At 40.7% G+C, this 16,385-nt stretch overlaps 1 protein-coding gene across 1 annotated transcript in view; it reads left to right on the forward strand.

Annotated features, from left to right (window-relative positions):
* The window catches only part of LOC118715053 (cadherin-related family member 3-like), a 28,545-nt gene extending 18,560 nt beyond the window's left edge, over positions 1 to 9,985 (forward strand). Inside the window, exons 8-14 of the mRNA XM_036430643.2 lie at positions 348 to 519; positions 2,924 to 3,168; positions 4,219 to 4,418; positions 5,114 to 5,133; positions 5,249 to 5,313; positions 7,159 to 7,207; positions 9,350 to 9,985. Of these exons, the coding sequence (XP_036286536.2) occupies positions 348 to 519; positions 2,924 to 3,168; positions 4,219 to 4,418; positions 5,114 to 5,133; positions 5,249 to 5,313; positions 7,159 to 7,207; positions 9,350 to 9,507 (909 nt within the window). The 3' untranslated portion in view covers positions 9,508 to 9,985. The remainder of the gene's footprint in view (positions 1 to 347; positions 520 to 2,923; positions 3,169 to 4,218; positions 4,419 to 5,113; positions 5,134 to 5,248; positions 5,314 to 7,158; positions 7,208 to 9,349) is intronic.
* Positions 9,986 to 16,385: the final 6,400 nt, after the last annotated feature.

The following is a 16,385-nucleotide window of genomic DNA, read 5'->3' on the forward strand; positions in this document are numbered from 1 at the left end:
AATTACACTTTTTAGAAGCATTATTCTTCAGTTTCTATTCTTCAGCTTTCCTTTTCTCTTCATTTATGAAATTTTTGAGTTTTCTACAGGTTCTTCTAATGAGCCCAAAGCTCTCCCTAATGGCCACACCGAATGTCACAGCTGACCCAGGAATAATAAGCCAGCCAAATAGTTGGTTGACAGCCAGAACCCAAATCTGCAGGAACATTTCTTCAGACTCACAATGGCAGACTTTTAATTTAGTAATCCTAAGTGATCGGTCTCTACCCAGATGCTTATTTCAGATTTTGTGTATAAATAGTCAAATGGCGTGGATGTGATGTTTCTGTCTCCCTCCCTGCTGACAGGTCACTGTAGACATCGAAGATGAGAATGACGAGGCACCTGTCTGCACACCCTCTCTCTCTAAGGCCGTCATTTTTGACAATGTTGTTCCTGGGACAAATGTCAATGGCTTCAAACTAAACTGCCACGACAGAGATTCACAAGATTTTGAAATGCGCTTTGAGATAGTTTCTGGTGAATAATTTTATTATTTCTTTTCTTATTCCTTTTATTTATTTATTTTTTAAAAATATATTTTATTGATTTTTCACAGAGAGGAAAGGAAAGGGATAGGTAGCTAGAAACATCGATGAGAGAGAATCATCGATCAGCTGCCTCCTGCACATCCCCCACTGGGGATGTGCCTGCAACCAGTGCACATGCCCTTGACCAGAATCGAACCCGGGACCTTTCAGTCGGCAGACTGACGCTCTACCACTGAGCCAAACCGGTTTCGGACTTTTCTTATTCCTTTTAATCATGAGCATGTCTTAAATTGACATTAATCGTATCCTCTTCGACATGATATAAACTTGGAAATAACGATGTTTATAAATGTTAAGCTATTTCATATCTATGGCATTAAGTTTCCCTAAGAAATCCTTTTCACTTCCATATATCCAATTTAATTCCTCTTGTGGAATATCATTGATTTCTTTTTTAAAAATTCTCACCTGAGAATATTTTCCCATTGACTTTTCGAGAGAGTGAAAGAGAGAGGAAAAGACAGAGAGAAATATTGATGTGAGAGAAGTACATCGATTGGTTGTCTCCTGCACGCGCCCTGACAAGGGCATAGGATGGGGAGGAGCCTGCAACTGCGTTATGTGCCCTTGACTGGAATTGAACCTGGAACCCTTGAGTCCTCAGGCCAAAGCTCTATTCACTGAGCCAAACTGGCTAGAGCAATCTATCATCCATTTCGATGACAATGAAGAGACTTTGGACCTGCATGGGAAACACTGCTGGTTAAGTTACAAGGAACAACAGCTGTTGTCCTTGTGCAGCCCCCTTTCCATGTGATAGGTTACAGATTCTCTAGGATAGGTGTTTTCAGCTGCATTATTGTTGGATTCACAGAGGTCCATATCAACTTTGGTCATAAGATGACAGATGGGAGAAACTCATTGGAGACCAAATATGTACTAAAAGATGGGGAACTGAACTGGCAACCTCTGGTGCACAGGATGACACCCACCAACTAAGCCACACCAGCCAGGGCACTTCTCTCTTGCTTTCACCTTTGCCCATTTGCCCCAGAGTCAGGTGGGAGGACCCAGCAGGAGCCCTCGTACTCTGAATACCCTTACCCAGGCCTCAGGATTTCCATGAGATCTTCTGATCACAGCACACCATGGTTACAGCCAAGTAATCTAGCCCCCAATGGCAGCTATAAATGTCTACAGAGCTCAGTGAATCTAGAGAGCATGGCCTAGAAGAAGTAGTATGAACAGATGGGTCCAGCCTGAGGAAGATCATAAAATTATTAAATGAGAAGTATAAAAGATAGAATAAAATTCTCAAAAGGAGAGGGAAGCTGAAGTAGGGGCATGCTTTTACATAGTAGAAAATTTGGGATATATATATATATTGAAGTGATTCCTGGGTGTCAAGGTTTCCATTAATTCATTCCACTATTCGGTTACAAATCAACATTATTTTTATCCTTGAACTATGAGAGTTACTATGTAAATAAAATATTTTATTAACCCTCCCCCCAAAAAATAAATTAGGAAAATTTGTGCCACACAGTATGTATACTAGTACTAGTATGTTAGTTCTACTCCTAGTATTCACCTGTAATGTGCTATTCTACTGCAGGGTGTAAAACAAACAAACAAACAAACAAATAAATAAACAAAAACACACACCCACACAAAGATGGGCACACAATAAGGTACAATATAGATATGAATCTTATATTTATGGAACTCATCATTCATTGCATGAGTGGTAAGATCAGCAATTATAAAATTACAAAGTATGAAAAGTTCTATTAAGGAAAATTACTGGGTATCATGAGACAGTATAACAAAGAGAAGTTTCTAAAGTTTGGAGGTCAGACCTGCTGTCATGTACCTGAAAGAATGGGAGTGTGGATGTCAGTAATCGCCTTGACAATTCCTTACAAGGACTAGCTCCATGTCTGCTTCTCTTGCTAGGTGGTGGGGGTATTATGTGCATGTAGTTTTACAACAGTGTCTCCAGGGCCATTGAAACTGGACTTGAAACTGAGAAGGGGCTCAATAGATATTTGTGGTCTGACTGGCCCATCTGATATTGATCTAGACTAAGCGGACAGTGGAAACAAAATTTCTCTGAGTGGGAGATAAAGGAAGGGGAAGCAATTAAGGCAGATAAATTTGATAATAGTCTGATCCTCCTGACCTTATATGGAGATAGGATTCATGATCTTAACCAACTGAATTTATTACTTACTTGACTTCAATTTATTATAAGCCTTGTGTAGATGTAGGAATTCATAGACCAATGGAAATGTTATTTATTTATCACTATTGTGTTTAAAAAGCTACCTATGACAGTTAGAGGAAACCGTTTAACATATCTCAAAATATTTTTTCAACTATCCCTTTTAAAGGAAATGAGAACCATCACTTCGGATTTGACCCAACTCGAGGTTCAAATACTCCAAGATTAATTGTGAAGAACGCTTTTCACTTTGAATCTGGAGCTGAATTGCAGCGGCAGTACCATCTTGTGGTCCACATAATTGATGACAACTTGAAATATGGCAAAGCCACCAAGCCTAGGACAGGCACTGCTATTATGGATATTTATGTGGCAAGGGCCAGTGTGCCACCTTCTGCAACCACCAGTTCGGAAGTAAAGAGTTATGGAATTTAATTTGGGTCTCTGTGTGGGAAATATTCTCTTGTAAATAAAAGTTTCATCTAAAAGGGCTAGCAGGTTATATAGGCCAACACCTTCACCCAAATGCCTTTCCACTTGCTCTCTACCCCACCCACCCAACAGGCAACATTTTATAGTGTGCATCCCTAAATGTAAACTGTGCGTATAAACCGTGGTGATCATTTGTGATAATTGCAGGTGGAGCACAAGGAACTAATTATGTTTAGGTGGTCTGAAAGTCCCACCCACCAGAAAGGCCCACTGGCCAATGAAATCTACCAGTTAAATATCTCTACAAATCGGCACTTTTAAATGTTACTCTCTGTTGTTGGCCATATCATTCATAGTAATGGGCACCTACCATGTGCTAGGCACTGTAGTGCATGTGTTATATTCATTTCATCTAATGTTTGATCTGAGGCTATGAAGTTTAGCAGACCCTTTAGTGTTTTGTTATTTTAAAAATAGAGCAGCAAAGCCTCTGCAGGATCCCGGAACAGCTTCAGAGGCACCCAAGGAGAAAGCCTCTGCAGTAGACTGTGTGGTTCGTGTATGCTATTGTCTTCTGTCCTTTGAAATACAGTCGTTTTTTTTTTTTTTTTTACAACATGGATGATACATCTTTCTACCAGAATATTTGATTTTTATGAAAACACTGTTCTCTCAAGCTGCAAAAAAGGGTTTTATCCTGTGTGGAGCAGATAATAGAGGCATACAAGCCTAAAAAAACCTCAGGTGCCACCTACTTCAATCCCTTGATTTTCCAGATGAGAAAACTGCAGTCAAGACGGGAAATGTGGTCGTTGCATACAGTTCAAGTCTGCAGATCCTGAAATTGGTGCCTTCTCTGGGCTTGGGTGTTCCTTAGTATCCCCTGTGGGTTTTTACAAAAATCCACACATCTGGGTCTATTCCCCACTGTCTGTATGGGACCACGGCTCCATACTGATGCTCATGTGTAAACAGATGCCCTCTGAAAAACATAAACTAATGCTCTGTTTGCTTTGAAATGCTGTTTCCCAGCAAAGAAAAGGCCTGACCGTCGTGTACACAGCCATCAACACGTACACCTCCAGGGGCTGGTACATTCCTTTCATCTTCACTCTGATGGCTGTTTTCTTTGCCGGGTTGGCGTCCTGGGTATGCTTCCTGCTCTGGAGATCCAGAAGCACCTTGAAATGCTGTCAGAAGATGGCCAAGCAAGTCTCCAAGCCCAAGCCCAAGTACGTGGTTTTTCTTTCTAAGCTTCCGATGCAAAGAGTTGAAATCCTTTGGTGATGCTCCACTGAGGGCTTCTGCCTAAGTGCCCAGGAAGAGGCACAGAGGAACGCACTTGAGAAACAAAGGCTGACGGTCCCTTTCCCAGCTCCAAACCTGCTCTAACTTTAAAAACAGCAACAGTGTGTCTTTGGGGTCTACCTTAGCGCCTCTGAAACACGTTTTCTGTGAGAATAGATTTTAAACAAGTCAATTTGTGAGCAGACAAGCCAAACAACTCCCACATTATGCAGCACAGGCAGGTGTGTGACAGCCACCGGGGACTATGGACAGGTGGTAAGTCCAGGTGCCCTCGCCACACTTGCTTTGAATCTCTATGAAACTGGGCAGATGCCAAAGAAATGGAGAAAATGCAGATGCTTTCATCACCATCCTAAATAGCTCATCAGGGAGCAGAATACCATGGCCTCCAAAATAGAGTTTATTATGAGTTTTTATTAACTAAGCAGAGATCCTTTATGACTCAGCGATGGGAGGTGGTGATGGTTAATGAGATTAGTTGGCCATATAGAATTGTTTTAAAAACTGGGGATAAGAGAGATGTGGTAATAATAGCCAGGTGCTGCAAAACATAATTTTTATGTTTACCATGTGGTAGTCTAATAAAGCTGATATTTTGTCAAATTTTCTTTTCATACAGGGGTATAAAGTATATTGCAGGTAAGATACAGATTGCTCATTGTCACTTGATTATGATGAATTGTGTGATTTTAAAAAGCCACTCATTAGATAGATACCTGTCATTTATTTGTTTGTTTATGTATTTGTTGAACAGGAGATAAAAATCAAATGGAAAAGATTGTCATGGAAAACAGGAATAAAAAACTAAAAGTATTAACAGTAAGTACATTTTTATGAGCCCTCCGTAGTTAGAAGAAAGAGGACTGTAGTTTCTCTATAATTTTGTTCAATAAAAAGTTCTTCCATGTAAACACGTGGTAAATCTATTTAGGCATCATTGAAAGAAATAAAATTATTTCAATGTATCAGCTTCTATTGAATTACAAAAATGGGATTTCAAATTCAGTCTTAGAATCTCACTTAGGTCCAATTTTGCTGCTAATATTGTATGTATATTCAGCAAAAACAACATTATTTACCACTGCTTAAAAATAAGATCTGTTTTTTCACAACAAGGTGGTATTAGGTAAATCAGTACATAAAAAAGAAAAAAATCTAGATTTGAAAATAGATTACATATGTGATAAAGCTGAATAAGTCCTTCAACCCTGGGGTTTCTTAGCAGGTAGTAAAATTGTATTCTGGAGTATTGAAATCTTTAAATTGGCTAATACTCACTCATTAATGGATCCATGTCAACAGCTATACAAGGGTATGGCTGTTCCAGGAAATAGACATGTGAAACAGTATAAGAAGGCATTTAAAAAATATAAATATATTTTTTATTGATTTCAGAGAGGAAGAGAAAGAGAGAGAGAGAGAGAGAGAGAGAGAGAAACATCAGTGATGAGAGAATCATCATTGACTGGCTGCACACCCCACACTGGGGATCGAGCCCACAACGCAGGCATGTGTCCTTGACCAGAATCAAACCCGGGACCATTGAATCCACAGGCCACCACTGTACCAACTGAGCCAAACCGGCTAGGGCAAGAAGGCATGTTTTAGTCTCCATCTCCCTTTTCTCTCTCCACCTGCTGTCCCTTTAACAGGTTTGTCTGCCTGAGTCCTGACTGACCATGAGCCTGTTCTCCTTCCTTGCTCTCTTCCCTGCGTCTTCCTTTATGACACTGACGCCAGCCAAGCACTCAGGTAGTGAGTGAGGGCTGGAAAAACAACAGCACAGACTGGGTGGCAGAAACAAGACCTATTTTCTCCCAGTTCTGGAGGTTCGAAGTCTCAGGGGAAGGTCAGCAGGTTTGGTGTCTTCTGAGGTGTCTCGGCACGGCTTGCATGTGGCTGCCTTCTCTGTGTCCTCACATGGTCCTTTTTCCGCTCTTTGGTCTGGGTCCTAACCTCTGATCTTACAGCTGCACCAGTCATACTAGATTAAGGCCCACGGACATGACCTCATTCTACCTTACTCACCCATTTCCAGGCCCTATGTTTAAATCTAGTCACACTCCGAGGTGCAGGGCATTAGGGCTTCTACATATGAAGTCTGAGGGAGCACAAGTCAGCCCTCACGTTCCCCTTTCACGATAAGAGACTTCACATCAGAAAGATCTGAGTTGAGGGCGGGCATGGCAGGCAGACTGATGTGGGGGCTGGGGCTGGGAGGAGACAAGAATAGCAGGACAGCCGAAATCGGTTTGGCTCAGTGGATAGAGCCTCAGCCTGGGGACTGAAAGGTCCCGGGTTTGATTCTGGTCAAGGGCATGTACCTTGGTTGCGGACACTTCCCCAGTGGTGGGTGTGCAGGAGGCAGCTGATAGATATTTCTCTCTCATTGATGTTTCTAACTCTATCTTCTCCCTTCCTCTCTGTAAAAAAAAAAAAAAAAAAAAAAAAAAATCAATAAAATATATATTTTAAAAAATACAATAATAAAAATAAAAAGAATAGCAGGACATTTTTGAACCAGAGCTGCTAGCTCTCTACATAAGAAAAACAAGGCAATTTATAAGAAATCACCTAGGTACTCAAAGTACTCAACACTTGTCAAAATTAATTTTATCAAGTGACTTTATTGCTAATATTTTATGTGTGTTTTTTTTTTTAAAGGAAACCATTGTGTATGAAACTATATTTGATGGAGAAGCCATTGATCCAGGTATGGTGCTGAAGTATCTTTGAATTAAGCCCCTTTTGCCTATTTGGATGCTAAGCTATGTGAATAAATTACTTATTCATTGTGCTTTGCATAATGAGACTCTATACTAAAGCAAACCATTCAGGGTCCAGGCAGGTAAAATAAATGACTAAAAGGTGCCAGATAAGACAGTTCAGTAATCAATGGCAGTTGATACTTGGGAGCCATAACTGTTATTGGGCTTCATCAAATTATTGCCACATTGGGAATGGGCCTGGAGTTGCCAGAATTCTGATGCTTAAAAAGAAGCTGGAAGTCTAAATTTTTACCTGAAATTCGCCCATTTTTAAATGTAGGTAAGTAGTTCAATTAAAACAAACTCCATTTTCCAGGCCAAATAAAACACTTTTCTTCTTCTTCTTCTTCTCCTGGTTACTGTTGTGTAAACTACCCTGAGACTTACTGGCTTAGAACCATCACCATCTTATTATATCTCAAAATGTGGGTCAGGAATTTGTGCAGGTGTCACCTGGGCAAGTCATTGTCTTTATTGTATTAAAAAAAACTTCATTGGCAGCTGGTGTGGCCTGGTGGGTCCGAAGTGGCTTAATTACGTGCCTGACAACCTGGTGTGGGTAGTTGCATCGTTAGGCTCAGGTGGGTCCCACTTACTCTTTAAAAATTAAAAACATTTAATTACAGTTGTCATTTGATATTATTTTATATTAGTTTCAGCTGTGCAGCATAGTGGTTAGACAATTATATAATTTACAAAGTGATTCCTTTGATTATCCACTTGGCATCATACATAGTTATTACAATATTACTGACTATATTCCCCATCCTGTCCTTTACATCCTCATGACTATTTTGTTGCTACCAATTTGTACTTCTTAATTCCTTCCCCTTTTTCACGCAGCTCCCTAACCCCCCTCCCTTCTGGCAGCCCTCATCTTTTTCTCTGTATCTATGGGTCTCTTTCTGTTTTGTTTGTTCATTTCTTTTATTCTTTAGATCACATATAAGTGAAATAATATGGTATTTGTCTTTCTCTGTCTGACTTATTTAACTTAAGGCAATACCCTCTAAGTTCATCCCTGTCGTCATAAATGATAAAATTTTATTCCTTTTTATGGTCGACGAATATTCCATTATATATGTACCATATTTTCTTTATCCACTCAGCTATTGATGGAACTTGGATTGCTTTCACATCTAGGTTGATGTACATAATATTGCAGTGATTATAAGGGTGCATATATCTTTTCAAATGAGTGTTTTGGGTTTCTTTGGAAATACCCAGAAGTGGAATTTCTGGGTCATAGGATAGTTCTATTTTTAATTTTTTGAGAAATCTCTGTACTTTCATAGTGGCTATATCAATTAGCCATCTCATCAACAGTGCACAAGGTTCCCCTTTTTCCCACCATTCAGCAACACTTGTTTGTTGATTGATTGATGATAGTCATTCTGACATGTGTGAGGTGATAGCTCATTGTAGTTTTAATTTGCATTTCTCTGATGTTTAGAGATGTTGAGTATCTTTTCATATATCTATTGGCCCAGCATGGAGCTGAGAGTCCTCACTCCTCAGGGGAATCTCTGACACTGTGAAAGACACACACCTCACTAGAGGGAAACTTTAAACAATATTTTGACTTTTTAAAAAAATGTTTGATTTTAAAATAATTAAATTCCCAAGAAATTGAGAATTTTTATACCCATCACCTAGTTTATCCCAAAGGCAACGTTTTCTAAAGCTACAGCACCAAAACCAGGAAACTGACACTGGTCACTGAACTGGTCTGCAGATTGGGTCAGCTTGGGCATCCACTTATTTTTTACATCTGCGGGAATAGTTCTGTGACATTTAATCACCTATATAGATTCACATGATCACTACCATGGTTAAGATGAAACACCATTCCTCCACCAGAGAAGATATCTCTAGTGCTAAAGGGGCAATTTTTAATGCACATGAAATCACACACTGCTTCAAGTCTTGCTTCTCATTTTCCCTTTGGTAACAGAGCAAGGCTTGACAAGACAAACAGCTTGTTACTATTGGCTATATAGCCAATGCTCAGTAAACACCGTGGGATGAACCAATGCTTTGTGAGTTCCTTATAATCTACATTCTTTGTGTTTTGTGTTTTCTCACAGTCTCTGGGAATGTGTATGAATATAACAGCAGAACAGGTGCACGGAAGTGGAAGAAGTCCCCCGGGCACCAGGAGGCATCCTTGGAGGGCATGTACACCCTCCCCGAATCCCACTCTTTAGAGGAGTCCACGTCCTTAAGGATTCCCATGCAGGACTAGCACTTCCGGTATGGCTGAATGGCTGCTGGTTTGGTGTGAGTCACTCTCATGGCAATTTTTTTTCCTGGCTATTTAATGAAATGACAGATGTGAGGCCAGCTGCTTTGTTTATAGCTTTCTGGAATCCTCCAGTTCAGGGCATCAGGGTGAGGACAGCAGGACTGGTCGACCCTGAATCTCTAAATAGCTTTGCTGAAAACTAGAGATTAAACTGATGCATGTTCACGGCCTGACTTTGCCCAGTGGAAGGTGTGCTTGTTACGACTGGAGCCTGTTTTGCTCACTGCTACAGCCCCAGTAGATGGTTGGCACAGTGGGGACTCCATACACATTTAGTGAATAAATGAATTTGAGTATATAAATCCAGATCTCTTGCCTTTAATTCAAATTCCTTATTACTCCTATGTCCCACAAAACAGAAATGGGAATTGTCTTTAGAGAATAACTTTTTTGGTTTCTAGTAGTCATAAGAAACAAAGAATTTTCCCAGCATTTCCTAAAAGCACAATTGGTCCTGCTTTTACATTGCTTTTTGTAGAGCTATGGAGAACGAACCCCAGAAACCTTATTATTACTGATGACTTGCCAGGGAGATGTAGGCATCCAACCTTTTGAGAACTATGTACTCAGACACATAAGTTTTAAGTACATATGTGCTCTCCCATGATCTCCCTCTTGGGTATAAGAAGACCCATGGTAGCAGGAGACCAGAGCAATGTTGATGGTAAAGACTAAATCCACATTTAACCCAAAATAGAGTTCAACATGGGGTATATTTTTAAAATTATTATTATTATTATTTTGTTAATCTTTACCCAAGGATATTTTCCCATTGATTTTTAGGGAAAGTGGAAGAAAGATGGAAAGACAGAGAGAAACATCAATGTGAGAGAAACACATCAATTGGTTGCCTCATGCACATGGCCCTCTTGGGGCTAGGGAGGAGCCTGCAACCAAGGTACGTGCCCTTGACTGGAATTGAACCCAGGACCCTTTGGTCCACAGGCCAAGGCTCTACCCACTGAGAAAAACCAGCTAGGGTGACATGGGATATTTTCATAGTAAATCTTATTCAAAGCAAAAACACACCATGAGCAATGACCTTGAGTCAGAAGATTATGGGGGCTTGGATGGCCAGAAACGTCCTAATGTTGATGCCCCTTTGCATGTGTGCACAGGGATGATCCCTTCTCAGCCCTGGGACATCTCACCCCCCAAGAAGAGAGAGTACCTGGACATAAACACGCTCATTTCCACTTATGTCTAAACCCATGGGTCAATCCTCAGGGGCACTATGGTGTGGGGGACATCGGTGGGATTGAAGTCGGGGGCTTTGAAAATCAATTTTCTTCTTCAAAACTATGTACAGTCATCAATATATACAATTCCCCCTACCCCATTCCTGTCTCATTATTTTGTTGTGAGAAACAACATGAAAGAATTGCGGTTCTACATTTGGCAGTGCTCTTTAAACAGTAAGCATTATCTCTCAGAGTTAAACAGGATTGGTTTCATTAAGTCAGACCTGGCCAGCGAGGGAGCAGTGGCTTGGAACATGGCGAGGGTCCCTCCATGGTTCTCAGCCATCTTTGCTGGAATTGGCCAGTAATGAGCTTCAAGCTTTTGTGAAGAAGCAGACCGCCTTGTTCCAGATGGCATGAAAATTCTTCACCAGGGAGAGACTGAAGCCTGGGAAATGCTCTGCCCTCTCTGGAAAGACTCTCGCTGGATCAATTACGATTAGATGGATGTAGACATGTGAGTCTCCATCTGCCACCACCTGAGCTTTTAAGAAAAAACAAACAAACCCCGAAGCATTTATAAATTTCTTTCTCAAAGTCTGGATTGGATCTATTAGTATTGTGTCTGCCTGTGCCAAAACCAAGAAAAACTGGTTCATTGTTTTTACTTTCCTTTGTTGGAACTGGCCAAGAGATAATGTATGCGTATGCGCTGGAGACAATGTGCCTGGGGGTAGGGTGGGAAAGGTAACTGTGTGAGAGGGAGGTTGGGGAGGGGGAGCTGAAGAGGGCTGCTCTCTGGGGCAGAACCCTGGAATTTGACCTGTCTTTTGGTTCAAAATCAAGTTGCCTCCAAACTCTAGATGCGCTTTTCCGTTTTACCACCGGGCTCCAATTTAGCAGTAATGACGGGATGCATTTCCTGAGGCTGCCTTCCACATGGCACAGACTTGGTGGCTTAAGCAGCAGCACTCGATCCTCTCACAGTTCTGGAAGGCAGAATCCTAAATGTTGGCAGGACCACACTGGCTGGGAGGCTCTAGGGGAGAACCTGCTACCGGCCTCCTCAGCTCCTGGTGGCTGCCCTGGTGTCCCTGGGCTTGTGGCTCCTCCCTCTAATCTCTGCCTTTCACGTCACTGTCTCCTCAATGTGCCCGTCACAGGTCCCTCTACTCCACTCCTATAAGGTCATCTGTTTCTGATACAGGGCCCCCTGGATAATTCAGGGGATCTCCCCATTTCAAGCTGCAAAGACTTTCCAATAAGATCATGTGTCCAGGTTCCCTTTTTTGGGTTACCATTCTACAGACTATAGTGACTTCAAAAGTCTTTAAGATAGGATACAAATAAATGCTATCTTTCTATGAACAATGTGACCATTATGTTTGTTTAAAAATATTTATTAAGTGCTATCTCTTTGCCAAGAATATTGTAAAAACGCAAGTGCCTTTGACCTGGTAATTTTATTGCTTGAAATTTCCCTGTAGGTAGGTTTACAAGAGGCCTATGAGTTTTTTGTGGATGATTGCTCATGGTAGTAAGAGAAAAACAACTAGAATAGAATCAAAGTGTCCATTTAATAAGAGGTTGGTTGGAAAATCACATCATGTCCAAATTTTATTATAATATTAAAAAATTAGGCATATATTGATATGCAAGATATATTAAGTGATCAAAGAGGATAACCTACAGAGTTTTCATTCATATGAATAAATAAGTATCTATGTAGATATATGTGCTGACATATGAATAGACTTGGGGGCAGTGAGAAGTCATAGGAACTATTAAAGAGATTACCTTTTGCAGCAAGTCTGGAAAGGAAATGCAAAAGATGAAGGAAGATTTTTCCTTTCACTGTTTCTAAACCATTGAATTTTCCAATTTTCTTTGTACATATCTTAATTTTTAATAATTAAGTAGGTATTATCTGGTGGTGAGAATTTAGGACATTTATTTCTTTTCTAATACTATATTCTGAAATTTTTTAAGAGGTCTGAGGCTTTTCTTCAAATCAATTAGAAACTGTTCAGAGCTGTCTACTGCTTGGGATAGTTTCTTCCTGATTTGTATAATTATTGTTGCTTTTCCACCGGTCTTGAAATGGAAATGGATTGTCCTCATGTTGGGTCTCCAGGATTTAGTAGCTAAATCTCTTATCTTTTCTTCTCATCATTTTTAACCTATTGAATCATCACTCTGCTGTTAGAGATTTCTTTCATGTGATATTCTGGGTCACTAACTTCGATTTTGCCAGTTTTAATTTCTCCTCATCTACTGACTTTTTAAAGATCATATTCTTAGTCTTAGGAAAGTGTGTGTGTGTGTGTGTGTGTGTGTGTGTGTGTGTGTGTGAATACTAGTATATGGGTATATGTGAATGTATGGATGTGTGTGTGAGTGTGTCTGAGTTGTGAGTGTCTGAGTGTGTGGTATATTATTGTGAATGTGTGTGTATATATATAGAATGTGTGCACACATGCACTTCACACATTAATATAATTCATCTATTCTTTCAAAAATATATTTCTTTATTGATTTCAGAGAGGAAGGTAGAGGGAGAGAGAGATAGAAACTTCACTGATGAGAGAGAATCATTGACTGGCTGTTTCTTGCATATCCCTCTCTGGGGATGGAGGCTGCAAACCCAGCAAGTGCCCTGACTAGACTAGAACTGGGACCCCTGGTTCATAGGTTGAAGCTCAACCACTTAGCCACGCTGGCCAGGCCGTCTTATCTATTCTTATTGAAGTTGTCCATTTCAGTAAAAGTCTGTCCCGAATATTTCATTTTCTTCTTTGGGTTCCATGGATCCCTTAGGCTCTTGGGCTCCTTGGACTTCCTGTAATTTTTTCTGTCAGCATTGGGCTTAGGTCGAGTTGCCACGGACATGTCTGAGGCCCTGGAGGAGGCACAGCTGTCTCTCCGCATGTGGGCTGATGAGACAGCAGAGGAGCCAGGGGCTTTCTCATGATGACAGGCCTTTGCTTGCCTTTCAGCTCCAGGGACAGAGGAGCCTTGCCCAACCCTGTCATTGCTTCTGCACATTTTTGTGGGCCAGGGAGACATGGCATCTCCTTATTGGCTAACATCCCATCTCTCTGGAAGGAGGAGGGGTCCAGGGAGCTGGGTCTCCAGAAATGTATCCCAGACCCATGCACTGTGGCTCTCCTATGCTGGTTCACAAGGGAGGAAATCTCAGAGACTTTATGTCGCTTTCTCCATTCAGATCTATCTACCCACCTGGAGCTGCCCCAGCCAACCTACAAGTGCACGGATCTAGCCTGGAAAAGCAGAATGGCCCAGCCAATGCAGCCTGGTTCAGCTGACCTTCTGCTGACCCTCACACACGTGAACTACAACAATAAATGCTTGTTATTTGAAGCCTCTGGCTTGTTTTACAGCAGCAGCTAACTGATACCAGAAAGAAGGTGGATGCTATCCTCTTATATTTACCTGTATACTTAAAAACATATGCACAGCCAAAACTGGTTTGGCTCAGTGGATAGAGCGTCGGCCTGTGGACTCAAGGGTCCTAGATTCAATTCCAGTCAAGGGCATGTACCTTGGTTGCGGGCACATCCCCAGTAGTGGGTGTGCAAGAGGCAGCTGATCTATCACTCTCTCTTCCTCTCTGTAAAAAATTAATGATAAAATATATTTTTTAAAAAAAACACATATGCACAAAGTGTTATTTAAAAAAGCGAGACACAAGAAAATATTGAAAAGGTGTAAAAGAGAGCGCTAATGTAAATGTCTTTAAGATGAATTTGTAGAACCTCAGAGTTACTAGTAAAAGGATCACTGGGCTGAAGATAGGAGCTGTGACCTCCCTACAGTCCCCTTTCATAGTGCCGGGCCCAGGAGAAGGGGCAAATAAATACTCATTAAATAAAACACCTTTGTGATGGCGATACTTTTCACTGAAGAAGACCTGAGTTTAACTCAGTCACCAAGAGGTGATACCATATGGCTTGACATCTGGATCACCTAAGCTATGCACACCTGGATAGGTTTTAGACACATTTCCATTCCTCAGTTCCTTTCAAGTGTATCCCGTTCCAGTCCTCCTGAATAGAAAACCATATACATTCCTTCCTCTTTTGCCCTCTAAACATCCACATTTAAGTAAAAACTCAGCAGCCAAAATCAATCAATTGATCAATCAATCACCTTTGAAATATTCCTAGTCAAAATTCATAGGCTAACTGAAAAGAATGTCCTCAGACAATGTTTCCAGGGTTGATCCTGGGTCTGCTTGAATATCTCATGATGGGGTGCTCCCCACCCACCAGGCATCTCTTTCCACTGTGGACATGGATTATGGAATTATTTATCAAAGGCAAAAGGAAATCTAGTTGACAATGTGAAATCTGAGCTAAATACAGTTTTTCCTCATTAACAAGGCCTCATGGGCAAAACAGCAAATTTTTACTAGTTGATGAAGAAGCTACTTTGGACCAGAACATCTGCATAATCGCTTAATTCAGCATCGTTACTTTATATTTCACCCAGCTCCAAAATTATACTCCTTCATCTACACTAAATGTTTACTCTTCATGAGGGAAAGCAAAATGATCCCTTTTGATTCAAAATTACCCAGGAATATAATTAATGGGCTCTCATTTTGTTAGCACATCATTTAACCTCTCCAAGGATGGCTTTAAATGGGAAAAAATGGCAGCTTTATTGTGTTCTTGATGTATTGCAAGCATTACTTACTAGTACAGCTGAAGGGCCAGCCTACTCACTTCATTGGGTCTGAAACAAATTCAATTTATGTTCATTGTTGTGAACAATAACATTAGATTTAAACAGTTTCTTATTTAACACTATGAAGTATCTTAACACACAGCTACATACCTGATTGTAGATAAGGGTCCAGGACAAAGATGACTGGCTGAGTTTTCTATTTCTCTCACCCTTTAATTTTAAGAATTCAACATGGAAGTCTGTATTCAATTTAAATAAAGTGGTTAGCAAAATATATAATGTACAGTAAGTGTGTGAGAAAAATTATCAATTACATTTTTTATTATACATTTACTAGAGGCCCAATGCACGAATTCATGCACAGGTGGGATTCGGCTGGTTCACCCAGATGGGGACCAATTGGGCTGGGACAATAAGGGGTAGGGGCCATGGCAGGTTGGCCAGCCAGCCCTGACCCCGATCGGGTTGGGAGGACTGATTGAGGTTGGGGCCAGCTGGCAGGAGAGGCCAGTTGGGGGATGTTGATGGGCCAGTTGGCCACTGCAGTGTGCATCATAGTGCATCAGTTGTTCCAGTCATTCTGTCATTCAGGTCACTTGGCTTTTACATGTATAGACTATTATACAATCACAATTATTGATAGTATACTATTACTGTTATCAGCTGTGTGAGCTTTCCAGCTCCTCACACAATATTCTGGATCCTCAAACTCTTCCCTGAATTGGAGTAGCCACTACAGAAAACAGAATGGTGTTACATCAAAATATTAAAAATAGAACTGCAATTCCACTACACACACACAAACACATACACCAAAACACTAATTTGAAAGAATACATGCACTCCTATGTCCATTGCAGTATTATTTACAACAGGTAAACTATGGAAAACAATACAAGTGCCCATCAACAGATGAGTGGATAGGAA

The sequence above is a fragment of the Pipistrellus kuhlii genome, unplaced genomic scaffold (assembly GCF_014108245.1).
Source record: "Pipistrellus kuhlii isolate mPipKuh1 unplaced genomic scaffold, mPipKuh1.p scaffold_m20_p_11, whole genome shotgun sequence".
NCBI classification, from domain to species: domain Eukaryota; kingdom Metazoa; phylum Chordata; class Mammalia; order Chiroptera; family Vespertilionidae; genus Pipistrellus; species Pipistrellus kuhlii.